The sequence below is a fragment of the Acipenser ruthenus genome, chromosome 40 (assembly GCF_902713425.1).
Source record: "Acipenser ruthenus chromosome 40, fAciRut3.2 maternal haplotype, whole genome shotgun sequence".
Taxonomy (NCBI): Eukaryota; Metazoa; Chordata; class Actinopteri; order Acipenseriformes; family Acipenseridae; genus Acipenser; species Acipenser ruthenus.
This window is the reverse complement of record NC_081228.1, coordinates 2,383,615-2,400,098: the sequence shown is the minus strand read 5'-3', so window position 1 is coordinate 2,400,098 and position 16,484 is coordinate 2,383,615. Positions and strand designations below refer to the sequence as shown.

At 42.9% G+C, this 16,484-nt stretch overlaps 1 protein-coding gene across 1 annotated transcript; it reads left to right on the top strand.

Moving 5' to 3' along the window:
- The first annotated feature begins 1,820 nt into the window (after positions 1-1,820).
- Positions 1,821-16,394, top strand: LOC117397096 (uncharacterized). The gene is made up of 22 exons (XM_059010234.1): positions 1,821-1,972; positions 2,069-2,124; positions 3,121-3,213; positions 4,139-4,263; positions 5,141-5,287; positions 6,074-6,112; positions 6,710-6,886; positions 7,547-7,646; positions 7,972-8,186; positions 8,625-8,760; positions 10,043-10,248; positions 10,357-10,477; positions 10,789-10,985; positions 11,086-11,203; positions 11,492-11,661; positions 12,576-12,661; positions 12,786-12,916; positions 13,560-13,746; positions 13,858-14,005; positions 14,209-14,305; positions 15,602-15,697; positions 16,196-16,394. The coding sequence occupies exons 1-22, from the start codon at positions 1,911-1,913 to the stop codon at positions 16,324-16,326; spliced, it is 2,838 nt and encodes a 945-aa protein (XP_058866217.1). The 5' UTR covers positions 1,821-1,910; the 3' UTR covers positions 16,327-16,394.
- Positions 16,395-16,484: the final 90 nt, after the last annotated feature.

Genomic DNA, 16,484 nt, shown 5'->3' with positions numbered 1-16,484 from the left:
GACATGTTTTAGTTTTCCTCCTTTCAAAAGTAGAATCCTGGCACGGTGGAGGGGCGCATTATCATCCATCACCACCCGGGTACGAGTGCAGCATTGTACCATCTGCAATGGCGCTCAGGTCAAGACTGAACAAGGGAATGCCAGGGGAATAGAGACCCTGTACCAGGGCGATGCCAAATCCAAACGTGCAGGTCCTTCTGTGTGTATGCATTGTCATCCCATTCAAGTGTGTGTGTAAGCAGTGTACTTACATATGTATCACATTCAACACAAGTATATGCAGGGCCCCAGAGCGCTTTGCTATGGAGATGACACTTGCAAAGGGTATTGTGTAGCTGGCCCCTGCTTTCTGAATTAAAACACAGTAACTAAAGAGAGGCTAGATTTCTCTTGATATATTTAGCGATGTTGTATATATATATATATACACACGCTAGTTTCCCCACTGTTTTTTGCTATTTCTTTTCTTTGAAAGAACTCAAACTCCCAGAAGCTAGACGCATTGGCTCACATCTGAGTAGCAATCACTGCTTTTCCTATGACTGACGTCAGCTTAATTCAGTATCTGCAGCGTCAAATAAATTAGTGTTAGAACTTAGAATTCCCCTTTACCATAACGTGGGAGTTTTTCATATAGAAATATAGGACTTTGTGGCAATATATCTTACAGTAAGATTTACTGTAATACTTCAATAGCCTGTGCTTTAAACACACACGTCACTGTTAGCTTTCCCTTTCACGGTGTGCAGGAAACTCCAGCAGATAAAGAATCGTTTTCGTAATGTGTTGCTGATGCAAGTGAACAATAGTTGCTTGATGTTAAAAATATCTGGAGGGGGGGGGCGGAGTTTAATGCAATGGTAAATCTAATTATAAAACCATGGACAACTGTGTAAATGCATAGGAAAGCATAGGGAAACTGTAAAATGACCGTGTCAATTCACTGTGGGAAACCTTTATCACGGCTGCTCTACATATTAGATTGTCATTTTATCTCGTTTTAACTCCTGGGGTTGAAAAGCACTTTAATGAATTCTACCCTTCTTGTGGACAGTGGGGTTTACATGATTGCACTCACTATAAAAACTGGCCGTCCTGGCTCTGAGCTGATTGCAATAGGACATGCAAGGATCATGAGCGTACCTTCTCTGTTTGAGTTGTAAATATAGCCCTTGCTGAATCACTCGCACCCCAGTAAAGACAGCAATGTTCTGCTGAAACACGAATAGTCGCTACCTGAGCTTTCAAGGAAACACAAAGGCAACAGTGCATTGAATGAGATTCTATTTTAAACAGATTGGGAATTGAAAACGCACATCAGCAAAAGCACATGGTTCCTCTTTTCTTTTTTGTCTTCATCTAGACAATTTGGAGAAGCTATAAAAAAAGAAAAAAAACAAGATGCTTGGATATATTGTGAAAAGTGTTGTATTTAAATCAAGGGAAGTAATGTTAAAACTTGTTAAGACCTAGAATATCGTGTTCTGTTCTGGTCACCTCGTTACAAAAAGGAAAGAGCTCTGGAAAGAGTGCAAAGAAGAGCGACCAGAATTATCCCCGGTTTAAAAGGCATGTCGTATGCAGACAGGCTCAAAGAATTGAATCAGTACAGTACAGCTTGTGTTTGTATACTGTCCAAAACAACACTCAACACATACATTGAGCTTCAATCTTTTCTATTTCCCAACGTAAAAGGAGCTCCCGAAGGACAGAGGGTTGAGATTGGTTTTGGAAAAAAAAAGCTTTAATTGATAATCCCGAGCCATTTGTTTAATTAACAACACGTGCAGAGATCAACTTCTTATAGAACCGGACTGCACAGTACCAGTCGATTCGCTAATTGATTGGGTACATACATGCAGGTGTGAGGAGACGTCTTTCATCGTGTGTTTATTCCGCTTCGTCTGTGAATGTGCAAGACTATGAATCGGCAGATGGAGGCCAGCATGAATTCTTTAGTGACGCGATACTGGTAATGTATTAGATTCTTAAAAACAATCGCACTTCAGAAAATTGATTTTAAAATGTGAATTATTTATTGATGCATGTACTTTTCTTGCGTTCTCAGGTTTCTTTTAATTCTTGGCTGTCTACCTGGTTTCTCCGACCCCGTCATCCTTTCTGGTAGGTAAAGTAATGTTTAGTTACAGCTAGTCTTAAACGTTATTAATGTGGTTATTTTCAAATTAATTTAGACAAATCGTATTTCATTACAATGTCGTTGTGTCAAAAAATTATTATTGAAAAACGCCACTTAATTCAGCACACTTTAATAAAACACGTTTTTTTTCTAATATGTTAAAATAAATTGATTGTTTTTAGATTTTCTTTTTAGGATGTAATTATAACGTAAATAAAATACCGTTTTAAATTATGCAATTTCCACTAGCATGCTTTGTCTTCTGTAAACATAACTTCTCCAATTATAAATGGACCTACTTGTGGAGAATCGGAGATAGACAATAATTTGAGAGTTGGGTTGTCTTTATTTGTAAATTGGCTAAAAAAAAGTTACCCGTTTTTCGATTTGTTTTTATTTGATTTCTTCCGTTGTATACAACACTGCTCCCTCCAATTGTATATGCAAATCTGGAAAAAAAGATTTAAAAAATAAACTAAGTTTAGCTATTCAATCTAAACCCATGCTTTAAAATCCCTAGTTCTAAAACACCTGTGCTTGTTATCGCCAACACAATTGCCACAACCCTCTTAAATTTCAGGAGATTAAACTAGTCCATACATCTATGACTAAATACCATAACCTGATGATTGAGAAACGGTAAGACACAGATCCCTGCGGGCTAAAGGGGACTGCACTTAAAAGCATCATCATAAAGTAATCTACCTTCTAAAATACTATCTAGTTCTCTGCCATGCACAGCCATTCATGTATATAGGTCTCAAATGTACAGTTTTGAAAGCAAGCCGAGCTCTCTCTTTGGTAGCAGATATCTGTTTTCCTATAAAGTGTGTGGTTAGAAACTGCACATGTGAGACGTATCTAACTAATAAAAGTGCAACATGGCTGGGTGCTGGGAAGGTGCAGTGTTGGTTCCCTTTGTCTGGTTCCCTCCAACCCGAGGGTGTGTCCTCAGACTCCTTCAATATTCTGTGTTTCAGAAAACATTCAAGGACAGTGCTTGACTGACACCCTTCTGATCCAGATCACGAAGCCATTCCTAGATCTTTACAGCGTGGACATTTCTGTTAGAGGTGAGTGCCGTCCAGACCAGTGTGTGAACAGCCGGCCCACCGGATTGAGATCAGTCGATTGAATGGGACGTTACCAAGCAAAAATCATCCCACAGGAATGGGCCAGTAGGTACCTACTAACCCCTAAATCTACCCCTACCCCTAATGTCTACAACTAACCTAATATCTACCCCTAAACCTGGTCTCGACCCCTGAACCTGTGTTACTATTAAACACATTTTTACTATTTCAACACCACTTGTTTAGCGCCCTCTAGTGGCTGCTACATCAGACGTCTATTAAAGCGCTTGATCCGGACCGACTACCTGTTGGGAGGCTAGTAGGTACCTGCTGGCCCATCGCTATGGGGTGATTTTTGCTTGATAACATCCCATCCAATAGACTGATCTCAATCAGATTGGGTGCACCACCATGCTCTGGTCTATGCTATGCAATCAAGTGATCTGGCACGAATACCACAAACATTTAAAAGCAAGTGGCTTAAACATCGCTCAATTACACAGACATTGTTTTTTATAGATCTGTTACAGTATTGACAGAGTTCATGAGCTGAGATTCATTATATAGCTTTGATTAACCAAAGCGTTTTTATATTAAGTGCCAATACCATCTAGCACGCTTCAGTGCCAGCTGAACAAAACTAGTATAGCAGCTCGCTAGATGGTGCTGGCACTGACTTCTATAAGGAATGACTGATCTAATCTGTGGTGCAATCTAGTGATCTGACACAAGTTGACTTTGGTTTGCTTGGAATACACACTAAGCACTAGATCAGGGGTCTAGGGGAACCACTTAATCATAATAATAAACTGAAGCTACTTGCTGCATTCAAATGTTAACCGGCAAAACAAACGACATACTTGTGCAGTAGTTTTGGCAGCCCTGGTTCCTCTGATTTGGTGTGTGTTGGGGGTTCCTCTTTCAGATGACCAAGGTACGGCCCATCTGTTGGAGCCCTCCCTGAACGCCAAGTGTGGTTACAAGCTCAAGAACTATAAAGGGGATTTAAACCTCCTGGTTTCACTGATGGCCTGCCACTTGTATTTGGAGGTAAGGGGGGTGTGTGTGAACCCTTTCATGCATTCATTGCTTTTTTTTTTTTTTTTGTGGGTGGGGTATGGGGATCCTCCTATGAAGTCATCATGCATTTGCTCTTCTAAATGTCCCCCATGTAGAGACTAGCAGTACATGTGTTGGAAAACATGGATCGAGAATTGATTAGCAGTTTGCTACGCATGTGGACTGGCAGAGCTATACTGGTGTTCTTTTTTGAAAAGAGACTAATATTGCAGATAGCAGACTGTTTGGCTCAAATTGCATGTACTGCTAACAATTGATAAGTTATGTGTTCTTTTTTTATCCATCACTATGAGGTCAGCATGAAAGGATTAATTGTGTGCATCCAGTTCATGTTTAACACTAGGTTATACCAGCTAGGTTTTCTGAGTTTTCTATTTCCTATTTTCTGTGTTTTGAACAATGGTTTCTGATGACATTTAATAAATTTTCCGTTCACTACATAACTCTCAAGTGCAACGCAATTGGAAAGCATGGCTTTCTAAACTACTTTTAATCTGGTGTGGTTCCAGAAACAACGTTAATTAAAATGTGTTTGCTTTTAAGATGTTTCTTCTCAAAAGTGTACAATTTACAACTTATATCAAGAATGGTGTAAGAAGTCAACATGGACACCTTAATCTCCATGTGTAATTTCTGACCTCAAATGGGGGAATTGCATCCACAGCTACTCCAGAGGGACCCTGATGAGAAGAGTGCATTATTATAACATGCTTAACCTGGCATTGGTCCTTTTTAAAGGATACTGTAATGTGTTCTGGCTAGGGTGTAACCTCATGCAAACTTGATAGCGGTGCAATGCCTCTGTTTGAGCCCCGGTTGATGGAGAGTATTTGAACTCCTCTTGCAGGGTGAGCGGGTGCTGCTGACGATCGAAGTGGAGTACGAGCAGCTGAGGAACTCCTCCGTGTCGGGAGCAGACGTGTTCTCCTTCACCTGTGTGCAGAAGGAGCTGGCGGTAAAGAGGAAAGTGTTCTGCGAGGAGGAGTATATTGAGGTATGATCTTTCACAGAGCTGCACGAACTGGGCGTTCAGGTTGTGGTGAGGTTCATTTACCATTCTAAGTGAAGAAACAGCTGCTTGGGTTTGTGGATTGCTGTTCTCCGCAATTTTCACCAATCCAAGTAGCTCTGAATGGTAAATTAACCCAATAAACAGCAATGACCCTCGCCTGCCTGTATGTGATTTCTGTGGATACCTCAATCGCTTTGATTTGTGCATTTTAGAAATGTCCGGCTGGGGTTTAGCACTCAATGCATTTTATAGTATGTGGATGGATTGTGCATCATAACCAGCAGATGGCAGCAAAAGTTAAATTAAAACACACATTTTCTGAACTAATTCAAGGATTACAATTGGCTTATGACTTTCCCAGTCAAACGCGTTTTAAAGATGGACTGACTGTACCTGTAAAGCTTAAGGCTCAATAGCATGCTGTCTTTGACAACAAGGCAGGTTACCAAGGAGATAAGAGATGAATTATCAGCTTCAGATTAGCATTATGGTCTACTGGTCCTGTTTTAAACGTTCCATTGTTCAAGATTAGTGCTAATGGGATCTGAGAAACAAGCCCTGCCTTGGTAGTAATCAGGGTCATTGATTTCAGTAATGAGAATTATTCTACGCTGTTTCCATCCCTATCGTGTGGAAATGTTCTTTCCTCTTCATGCAAGGATCATGACCTCCCCAGTGTTCTGTTCCTAGTATTGCACTTTATACAGGAGGTATTCTGTACAAATGTGTGTGTCCTGTACCTTCTAAACTCCCCATTGCTTTTTGCAGGTGTCCCTGAAGGTTGACATTCCTTTCCAGGCTGGTCTGGTATGTAGTTGAGCCCCAGTTGCATCATGTACTATCACAGTGTACCCCAATTGCAATAGTTCTTGACTGTTTCAGAAGGGCTAGACTGTTAAGCTTTTGTTTTTAATTAACCTTAAGCCTAAATGTTAACCAAATTGTTCTAACCATTGGACACAACTGCCTGCAAGTGTAACTCCTGTATATTGTACATCAAGGAGCCATGCATATTCCACAAGGGGGCGCAGTTACACACATGCGTATCTGCAGTGTACGTCTGAAGAACACTAATCATGTTAACCATCTACATGATTAATCTGTCTTAATTTCATACAAAGTTGATCCTTTATCTTGGCTAAAGCTTTATTCCTAATTTTATAGATCACTGTAGGTCCTCACATACTGGTGACTTTTTTTTTTTTTTTTAAACCAGTTAGAAAGCACTCCTGTGGCCTCAGTAGAGCTCTAAGAAACACGTCTCGCTTCTAAATCTGCCTGGTACACCACAGTGTAACCATTAACCTTCCACTCTGCCCCTAGTGGACGTAGTTTAGCCCTGAACACACGGGCTAAGCTTTATGACGAGCTCGCTGAGTGCTGCTTTCTTCTCTTGTGAATCAGCATCATGCTCAGGACCAGGAGGGCCCTTGGTTTTTTGAAGTCCACTATCCGGACGGCAGTCTGATCAACGTGGACCAGCCTTGGATATTGAGGAACGGCTTTGGTCTGAACATCAGCAGCTATTACGGCTGGATCACCCTCAGAGTTCCCCACAGCAGCCCGATCATCGGAAAAAAGGCAAGACCTAAAGAGTGTGGAGAACTGTGCCAGCTGACAGAATCTGTACAGGGTTAGAAATGCGCACTCGTCCCACACGGGTTTGATTCAAATCGGTATATTTAAATGATCAGGAGCTCCTATTAAATAAATTGCCTCCCTCCTATAGCTACGTGAACTCCTTTTTAGCAAGGGCCTGATTGCTCAAATTCCGGTCACCTGATCATTTCAATACTATACCTGGAGAGCTGTGAAACCCCAGACTTTGTGCAGGACTACAGTGTGACTCCTAACCCTTATGCAGCAGTAGAGGAATTAGTCATTGCAATCTGTGCTACTCTGCACTCTCAATCTCCTCTTGTGTACTATTTATCTGTGTTACTGTCATTTTCTTTTACATTTTGGAATAATTGAGAGATTTTCTGTCCTAGATAAATACATTGCTCCAAAGAAATTGCTTTCAGTGCCTATGAATAGAGGTCTCCTACTAACCTGCCAGGTCCTGTCATAAATATTTTGTTGATCATAAACGGTGTGTGTCGCCTAGAAGAAAGTAAGCAGCCTCATTTTAAATAAAGAAATCCCAGCCCGTCTTGCTCTTGGGGAAATTGAAAGCTTGTTAGAAGTTGGAGCCAGGCTGTATTGAGTCGGGTTTGAAACACAGCTGTCTCCTCTGTTCAGGATGTCTTTGACTATCCATCCTTGGCGTACACCATGATGGCAAAGCATGAGGAACTTCTCATCGGGCTGCGCTACGACTTGAGCGCCATCTGTCCAGAAGGTATGTGATCGTAGGGGCCGTTGTGATGCTTCCTGCTTGTGCAGGGTCAGTAAGGGTGTGTTTCTAGCCTTTTGGTGTAGTCTACAAGATCACTGCATTGTTGAAGTATCAGTCTGCAGATTAGCAGGGGTCTGTGGACCATCATGGAACTGCTCTAAGAAAAGGAAGCGGACGTATTGCTGCCAGACCAGGGGACCCGTGATAATGATCTTGAAGTTAACGAAGGGTTCAGATGTTTAAACCTCTCTGTTTTACCCCTGCCTGACGGTGTCTGCTTGATGCCTTGCAGTTCTCGCTGACTCTCGTTGGCTCCGCTGTGTTTTAGTTCAGGTCCGCTGTGCAGGAGCCGACGTTACCGTGTCCGTGCCCATCGTGCGGACCCCCGCCAGCGGAGAAACGGTAGACCTCGTCTTCGGCATTCAGGTCGACGGGATCACTGTTTCTCAGACCGACATGGACGAGAGAGGCTTTCTGTTGCAGCACAGTGCCCAAGAGGTCACTGTGACCTACCCCAAAAAGAACAATGTTGAATACAAACTGGTGAGGGAATGTATGTGTGGTGGAGGGGTCTACACCTACTGAAGCTTCCTTTAACTACAATACTCAATCAACCCTAACTAAATTGCAATCGGTACATGTTAACCATGTCATTTTCTCTCAATTCAAAATGAAAACCTAAGTTGCAGTGTTTTCTATAGACTGGTAGAGCGCTTTGCCATGCAAGCTGATCCACACTGCACAAGAGCCTTGAGTGGGGTGAGAATCCTCGCAGCCCTATATTCTAGCTACACTGTATATGAATTATATACAGTATAGCTTATTGAAACATCATTTCCATCGGATACAAACCTTTCAGGTGCCTGTATCTCCTCAATGTCGGGGTTTACTGTGATTTCTAGAGGTACTGTAGTGTGGAAAGGGGTTTAACCTTTTATAGCCACTCTCTGCTAACCGGGCTTCCATTGCTCCCGATCACAGGAGGAAACGGTCTACAGAAACCAGCTGAGTTTGGTGCACATGTGGAGGGACCAGGCTGACCGGAGCAATAACCTTGTGGTGATCTACCTTCCAGTGGACTCGTGTCACCCCGACGACCTGAATCCAGAGTTCACAGGCAAGAACACTTCCGCCTTGACAGCCCAGTCCCAGGTTTAGGAAATGGGATTATGTTAATGATCAGGAGCCAAATGTTTGAGCAAACCTGCTAATTTCTGTTTCCTTCCTACAGCTGCATGAAGAGAATTCTTAGCCTTGCATGGTATCGGATACCACAGAAATATGTGTTTGATATAAAATTGTAAGATTGCCTATATTAAAATATTGCCTTTTTTTTTTTTTTTTTTTTTTTTTTTTCAAAACTGCACTACATCCTAGGGAATAGGTGTGCGTGGCAGGTGAGCTGCTGAAGAGTCGGGCGAGAAACAATCTTATTTTTAATGGAATGCATTGATCTTGCTGAGAGTCTCTTCCCCCATTGGCAGAATAATATTTCCACCGCTGCAGTAAATGATTGATCAGGCGCTGCTGACCTTGGCTGGTTTTCCAATCTCCTGGATTTCTCGGTGCTTGTAATTTGTAGGAGGCGTGATGACGGGTCCGATAACTGGGGCAGAAGATTAATGCCTCTAATCAGCTTGTGTTCCTGCAGGGATGGCGAGCACGTATTAAAATGCACAGGAAGAAGTGAGGCTAACAGATGGGTTTTGTGCATTTTTTTTAGTAATGGGCATGGCTGTTCGTGTGTGGTTGAGATGCATATTGTAGTTCCATGTAAAACGGGATTCAGTCTCACAAGGTCAACTCCCAGTGAGTGAATAATGGATGAGAAATTTCCAATGCCATTTAATAATTTCCTTAACTTGCGATTGCAATAATTGAGCTCTTCTGGGTTATGCTTATTGCAAATAACAGTACTATTGCACTACCAAATGTTTTCTAAACAAATTTTATAACTCTGAACTGACAAGCCGGCTCTCAACATCTCCCCTGGTAAAAGCACGGCTGCATGGTGTGCAGTAGGAGTCCTGCAGTCAGGGGAGCGTAGGTTCCTGTCCAGGCTGTTCAAAGTTACAGTTCTTTACTTGGGATTCACCAGGGAGCTGGCCAGTGTCCTCCAGAAGCCAATAGCTCTTCAACATCCACTCTCCACCTCCTGGGTGTAAAGAAGCAGTTGGCTTGGTTGTGGGATCAGAGGACTCTGATCTTTAGTTCTCCTGAGCTGTTGTGGGGAGTTGCGGCAGTAAAGGGAACAGTTAGGCATTCTGTATTGTGTGAGGGGTTGTCCAAGCAAATCTCTTCTATACAGGGCAAGAATCTTCAAAGTAACCAGGAAGGGACCTGCAAGCTCAACCCAGCCACACTACTGGAATTGATATTTCATTTCTGTTCGCTTCTAGTAACCGGTAATGAGATGGGATTCAACATCACCTATGGCCCGATACCTCTGGATTATATAGTCTCCAGCATTTCCATCGATGGCACCATCAGCTATTCACTCGCGGACATCGCAGCGCAGGGTGCCAATGTTACCATGATAAAAGATGTGAACTTCCAGTACGTCAATGTCTTTGCCAAGTACGGCACACCGGTGGTGCCACGCAAGGTAATCTCGATACATGTATGATGTGTTCTCTGTGAGGGTAGGTGTGTAGTGGGGCTTTTTTTTTTTGTCCTTGTTAAACTTTTGCTTTTTGTGTCTCAATGTTGACAGTACATTGGAGGGACCAGCTCTCAGTACTCCACCACTCCCTCGTTTCTATTTCTCAATTCCGAGAGGACGGAGGAGACTGTGACAGAAACGGAGACTCATACCTACAACCGCTCGGATGTTGGTAAGAGCCACTTTAACTTTCAGACCAAGAAATTGTTTCATGATTCCCTAATTGACTTTCTTTGACTTGGACACTAAGTCCATTTCCTGTGCAGAAGGTAGAAGGACTTTATCTGCACTCTGAATCCACTGTAGGTGGGTGGATGGGGTCCTATTACCTGGAACACAGGAAGTAAATGGGAGGAAACCAGGTTCTTCAAACTTGTGCTGTAGATACTGTCTTTACCGGAGTCGCATTGGAAATCTTGGCAGGCACTGGAGAGAGTAGGTTCCGTGGTAAACCCAGTTTGTTTTTTTTTGTTTTTTTACCAGTGTTTCCTGTTCTGCATGGGAGCTGCGGCGACGAGCGGATTTGCTTCAATGTGAGCAAAGGAAACGCAGAGGAGTTCTGGCGCTTCTATGTGTGGGAGGTCCCTGTTCTCACCTCCCAGAGGGGCTACATCTACAGAGACCACGGCGCCAACTTCTGGCTCTGTGTGGGCATCCAGTCCCCCGACCTCCTCCACCGGGTAACCTAGTCCCCCTCATTGATTTAATAAACTTCAAAGGGGCACGGAACAGGCGGGAGGGTGCTAGTCTAAATTCCAATGAATGCTGTGTTTGTTGCAGAGTGTTACTGCAGATTCCAGGGTGATGGCGCTGGCAGTTTCTTTTCGTGACTCTGTGACGGGGAAGACTGTTGTGAAGGCAGAGCAGCTGTGCACCTTCCTCACCGGGGGAGAGCTGGGTATGAACGATTCCCATCCCTCTAGCGCCTTTCAGCACTATCGAAGGGGAAATTCCTTTTATATAGGAAGGAGAGACTGAGGCATTTTTATTGGAGTGGTGCTGATTCTTTTTAGCTTTTAGATCACTGTCCTACTAAATGTTTTAAACATCCTTAATGTTGAGAAACCATAATGCCGTAGTCTTCGACACTGATGGTACTAGTAAAATAAATGTGCAACGGGAGGAGGAATCCTTTGTTTCTGATGAAGATGACTTGGCCTGTGCGCACATCTGTGTGTGTTTCCAGTTTGCACAGCGACGGGTGAAATGAAGGCGCGCGCTCTCAGGATCTCTGCGTCTCCAGCAGTGGATCTGCACAGCCTGTCTCTCCGGGACCCTCGCTGCGGCCCCTCCGAGGTCACCGACAACCTGACCTCCTTTGAGTTCACAGTCAATACCTGCGGGACCACCAAGGAGGTGAGAGGAGAGATACTGATGAGGGACACCTGCAGCGATCCCTTCAACTCATTGGGCAATAAGGAAATTAAACAAAGTCACAAACATTTAACAATTCGGATTAACCAGTTCACATTTGAACGTTATGTTTGGACCTACCCAGCAAACTCGCAATTAGGGTGTGGTTCTTCATGATATATACTGCAACAGAATGTGGATGAGACAACGTTAATGGGTGTATAGGGTAAAGACTCAATATTGAATACATAGCTGTACATTGTACACATCCTTCTGTACTTGACATGCATATTGTTAATGGTTAAGATTTAGGGATAATTATCACCAAAACTTGCCATAAACTGTTAACACCCCTAATTCATAACTTGCGTTTTATTCACAAGCTTTGCAGACAGGGCTCGGTTATTCTATTACGTGTACTATACGTATTATGTTCCTGTCATTAAAGTTCCTGTTGCTAGATATAGGTTGGGACTTGAACATGACAATTCTACCCTCCCTTTTTTTACTGCTGCACCACTCGGCTACCTTCAGCAACCGAAGCGAGTAAACGAATATTGCTGGTGTTCGTGGTCGGCACGAAGGCTGTGCAGAGATGCCCTTGGCAGATTGCATGTCAGTTGTGGGTTAAAGGTTAATTGGTTAAAAATCCTGTCCGTCGGGTGCACAGAGTCGCTTCCTGTAATGCATTGGAATATGTCTTGGTTTTAATCCTTGGTATAGCCAGGATTTTCTTATCGCAATAGAGCAGGAGCGAGTAAACTATTTATTCCTTCAATGAAGTGGGTGAACTTGCTTTATCTTGGTTTACCCTTGACTATACTGGTAGCCACAGGGTTGTAAACAAAACGGGCAGTCTGACAGTTTTTGCCAAGGACAAGAATGTTTTCCTTATGAGATTTCTTTCGCTTTTTTAGGTTCATGGGGATTATTTTGTCTATGACAATGAGATTTCAAGTAAAGTGACAGCGAAGGACAATACCACCAGACACACTCTGTATAAGTAAGTAAGCCACTGTGTTCAGGTAACCAGCTTGTATGTGTCTTATTAAATGTCGTGACACCAGGAATGGATCAATCTGCTATGCAATGGGAGTCTGATTTCCTACCCTGGTTCTTTATTGCAGGGTGACTCTGCTGTGCCAGTATCTGCAGACAGACCAGCTGTCTCTGGAGCTGTTCAGTAAATACAAGCAGAGCCTCCCTAAACCAGCCCTGGGACAGGGGGAGTTCAAGCTCTCCCTGGATATTATGAGAGGTAAGGTGACTGCAACCCACTCTCACCGCGTTCTCCAAGGGGGTTGGGGTTACAAACCAAAAGTCCAAAGAAGGATGCAAGAAACCTTTTGGATTAAATATAGTTCTGAATAAGAAAACGAATGCATACAACATAGATCAGTGCAAGGTAATAAACACATTTTAAATATTATCCTTGGTGTACCGACTTAGAAATGGTTAGTGATAAGTTTTTGGACTATAAGCAAGTTTATAGCTTGTGCCCACATAAAGCCACCAACCTGACTCCACTTATTGGACAATAAAAACAAGTGCCGTGTATGGCAGTATTTTGACTTGAGAGGTAAAGTAAACTCCAGGCACATCCCTGACTGTAAAGTGGTATACATTTACCTGGCTTGAGTTCTACTGGTAGGTAAAGACCTGAAATGTGGGAGTTGCCTCCTTGGTTCGATGTGTAGTGATGGTTGCAGGGATTGATCATTCCAACAGTATTTGCAGGTGCATTTGAGCTTTGGTACTATTTTGAATAACCCTTATTTTTCCCCAGTTATCATGACCAAGCCCTTTTGTCAGCATTCACATTTATGGTGCACCTTTTCTGAAGTGGAGCCCTGGGTCTCTCTGTGCACTCCTGAGGTGTTTCACTGTGTTTCTCTCTCCAGACCCTGGCTACACTACACCATACCCCAAGGAGGAGTTCCCCATCACCAAGCTCCTGCGGGACCCCCTGTTTGTGGAGGTCTCTGTGCTCAGTGATGACCCTGGGATTGAGCTCTTTCTCAAGGACTGTTGGGGGACCCTGGGAGCCGACCCCTCAAGCACCCTCATGTGGCCAGTGATCAAGGACAGGTAGAGACCAGCGTTGTCCATACATAAGATTCGCTGGAAGAAGTTTGTACTTCCAATAAAACTATTTATTTCTCCAGTGGTTTTCATACAATCTCTAAATGTTTCTTTCAGCTGTGAGTTTAAAGGAGACAAGTACAAGACTGTGTTCCACCAGGTGAAGCCCACAAGGAGAGTACAGCTCCCGGGACACTACAAGCGCTTCGATGTGAAGATGTTCACCTTCGTAGACATGCAGTCCAAACAGCTCCTGGACAAGGAGGTCAGTAGAGTTTGGGTCTCGATCCCAGAGCATGCTGTAGTTTGCGTCAAATCTTGTTGTCCGAGCTACCATAAAGTAACTATTTTAAATCTGAATTTACAAAATGAAATGTTTAAATATTAATAAATTGATAAGTTCACTGGCTCGTCAATTTTTCAACTCAATTAAATGATGGCACTTTTTATATTCTGTATCTATTTCAGATCTATTTCCACTGTGCCGTGATCATATGTGATGCCCAAGCGCTGAGTTCTGACCAGGCTTGCTCAGGAGCCTGTATACCTGGCAAGCAGAGGAAAGGTGAGTTTGGCATGACTCCTGGAGGATCACCATTGGCTTAAAACCACTCGGTACTTGTGTGCTGGATATAGGTTAGTAAGTTCATGCAGTGTTTGGATTTGGTGCTCATGTATGCAGGTCATGGGCAAAGCTCATGTGATAGAGGCCTTCCATGAGATGTATATCCTGACTGAGCAAAGTGAAGTCACATGACCTGCACTGAAGCATCATGGGAGTCCAATGCCAGCACTCATTGAACCATGTTCAACACTAGTGTTCTACAAATATTTACTACACACTTTGACAATTGACTCTCCACTTTGATTAGAAATGATTACTTTCCAAGGTCACCACTGTATATGAAGTGCTTTCACAATATCTCTAATTTTCCAGTAGGTCACAGTTTGGTGCTGAAATGCTTTTCAGTAGCAGGATATTAAGTAGTGTGCCCACCTGGCATGCATATGAGTCATTGGTTCTAATTAGTGCTGTTATTGGTCGGTCCTTTTGCCTGTGACGATGGGGACTATGTTTCTCCGGAGACGGAGTGGCTGCTCTCATGGGCCTGTGTGGGAGGCACAGTGCTTGGAGCTAGTGGTTTGCTGGGCTGGTTCTTGTCCTAACCTGAATGGGATCCAGTCTGAAGAAAAAGAACACTGTGCTATTACAGCAAGTGTTGTGCAACGCCCTGCTGCGTTTACAAGAAACGCATTATTTTGCACGTGTGGGTCGTAACTCAGCTGGGGGATTTCTCAACAAATCAAAAAGTGACATTCACAGAACCTATCTAATTAATATTACAAAAACATTGCACCTTCGTGGCTGGTGGAACATTTTTTGCACATCAACCCCACTTGAATCCCTTGTTTATGGACTCTCTTGTGTAACACGGCCATATTCACGGTTAATTTGCCCCTATAGATGAGACCCAGGACACAACTTGTTGTTTAGCGCTTAATAAAACAAACAAACCTAACTCCCACTCGGAGTACTAACTGAACATTGATGCAGGTCCCTGACTAGCTCACAGAACGGCTAAGCCACAAAACATAAAAACAAAACAGTTTCACGCAGCAAATTAACATAATGCTTCACACAGTACCTTTTTAGTACGTTTTGCTGGAGTTAGGCAAGTGTGGCCAATGAACTTGGGAAAACTCCTCAAATCATACAGGACACACCCAAGAGGATATGTCATTTGAATGTTAATGTAGAAACCAAGTCCCTTTTGAATGTAACCAGCAGGACTTTTTTTCTTGGAAGTGGTTTGTTTGGGTGTTGCAGTGCTGTCATGTGGAAGCACCTTTTTTGTTTCAGGGAGAGGTGCCTGGTCTCTGGGAGTGCAGCACGGCGTTGTGTCCTCTGGAGGAATCAGTCTGCAGAGTTCTGCTGATGCAGCCACCAGTCTGTTGGGTAATCTCAAGAAAGAACCCTTTCCTTTCCTGTCCTTGTCTAAAATATACATGCATAGCAAGTTCTGATCGAGATCTCTCGTGAAGATACTGAGTTAGTATCTTTTACTCCGATCAAGTTTATCCCAATTGCTCTATAATAAAGCAATTTAAGTTTATATAAATGGTCACGCCTCCTCCTCACTCTTATAATGCAGCTGTTCCTTATCTGTTTAGTTTGGCTTGCCTTGCAGTATTTGAGCATCTGGCTGTCTGGCACAATTTGAGTTTCGAAATGACCAGATCTAGTCTGTTTTCCTGTAACAGATCTTGATTTGTCTCTAGATGCTGGTTTTCTTTGCAGTGTAGATTTTTATAGTTTTGGAATAATTACTCCCCATGTGTTTTCAATCAAGTTTTTTTTTTTTTGTATTAATTTGTCTATTGACCACAACTTTCTTGGGCTTGTTTCTCAAAGCCTGTGACTCTGTTCCTATTTTTTTTTTTTCTCTCTCCACAGATCCTGACACCCCTTCTTGGCTCATTATAGTGTCAGCGACTGGCCTCCTAGCTTGCTTAGCCTTCATGGTCTATGCCTACTGGCGACTTAAATTGAAAAAAAGAAACTCGAATAAACCTGCGACCACTTAACACCAGTGTCTGTCTGTTTATTTCAAAAACCACAGTTCAGACAGCGTGCCTATTAAACAAACCAGTTTGTTTTGTTTTTAGTTTAAGAGGAGACTACTTGGCTGTGTTTACAGTACATGAAGTGTGTTTCCCTCCTAATACATTGCACTTTTTTTTTG

What these genes read in the sequence shown, in the direction of transcription:
- LOC117397096 (XM_059010234.1), top strand. Translation starts at nt 1,911, where the DNA reads ATGTGCAAGACTATGAATCGGCAGATGGAGGCCAGCATGAATTCTTTA. An exon ending in CGACCCCGTCATCCTTTCTG is followed by an intron (nt 2,125 to 3,120) that starts GTAGGTAAAGTA and finishes TCTGTGTTTCAG; the next exon opens with AAAACATTCAAGGACAGTGC. An exon ending in TTCCTTTCCAGGCTGGTCTG is followed by an intron (nt 6,113 to 6,709) that starts GTATGTAGTTGA and finishes CTTGTGAATCAG; the next exon opens with CATCATGCTCAGGACCAGGA.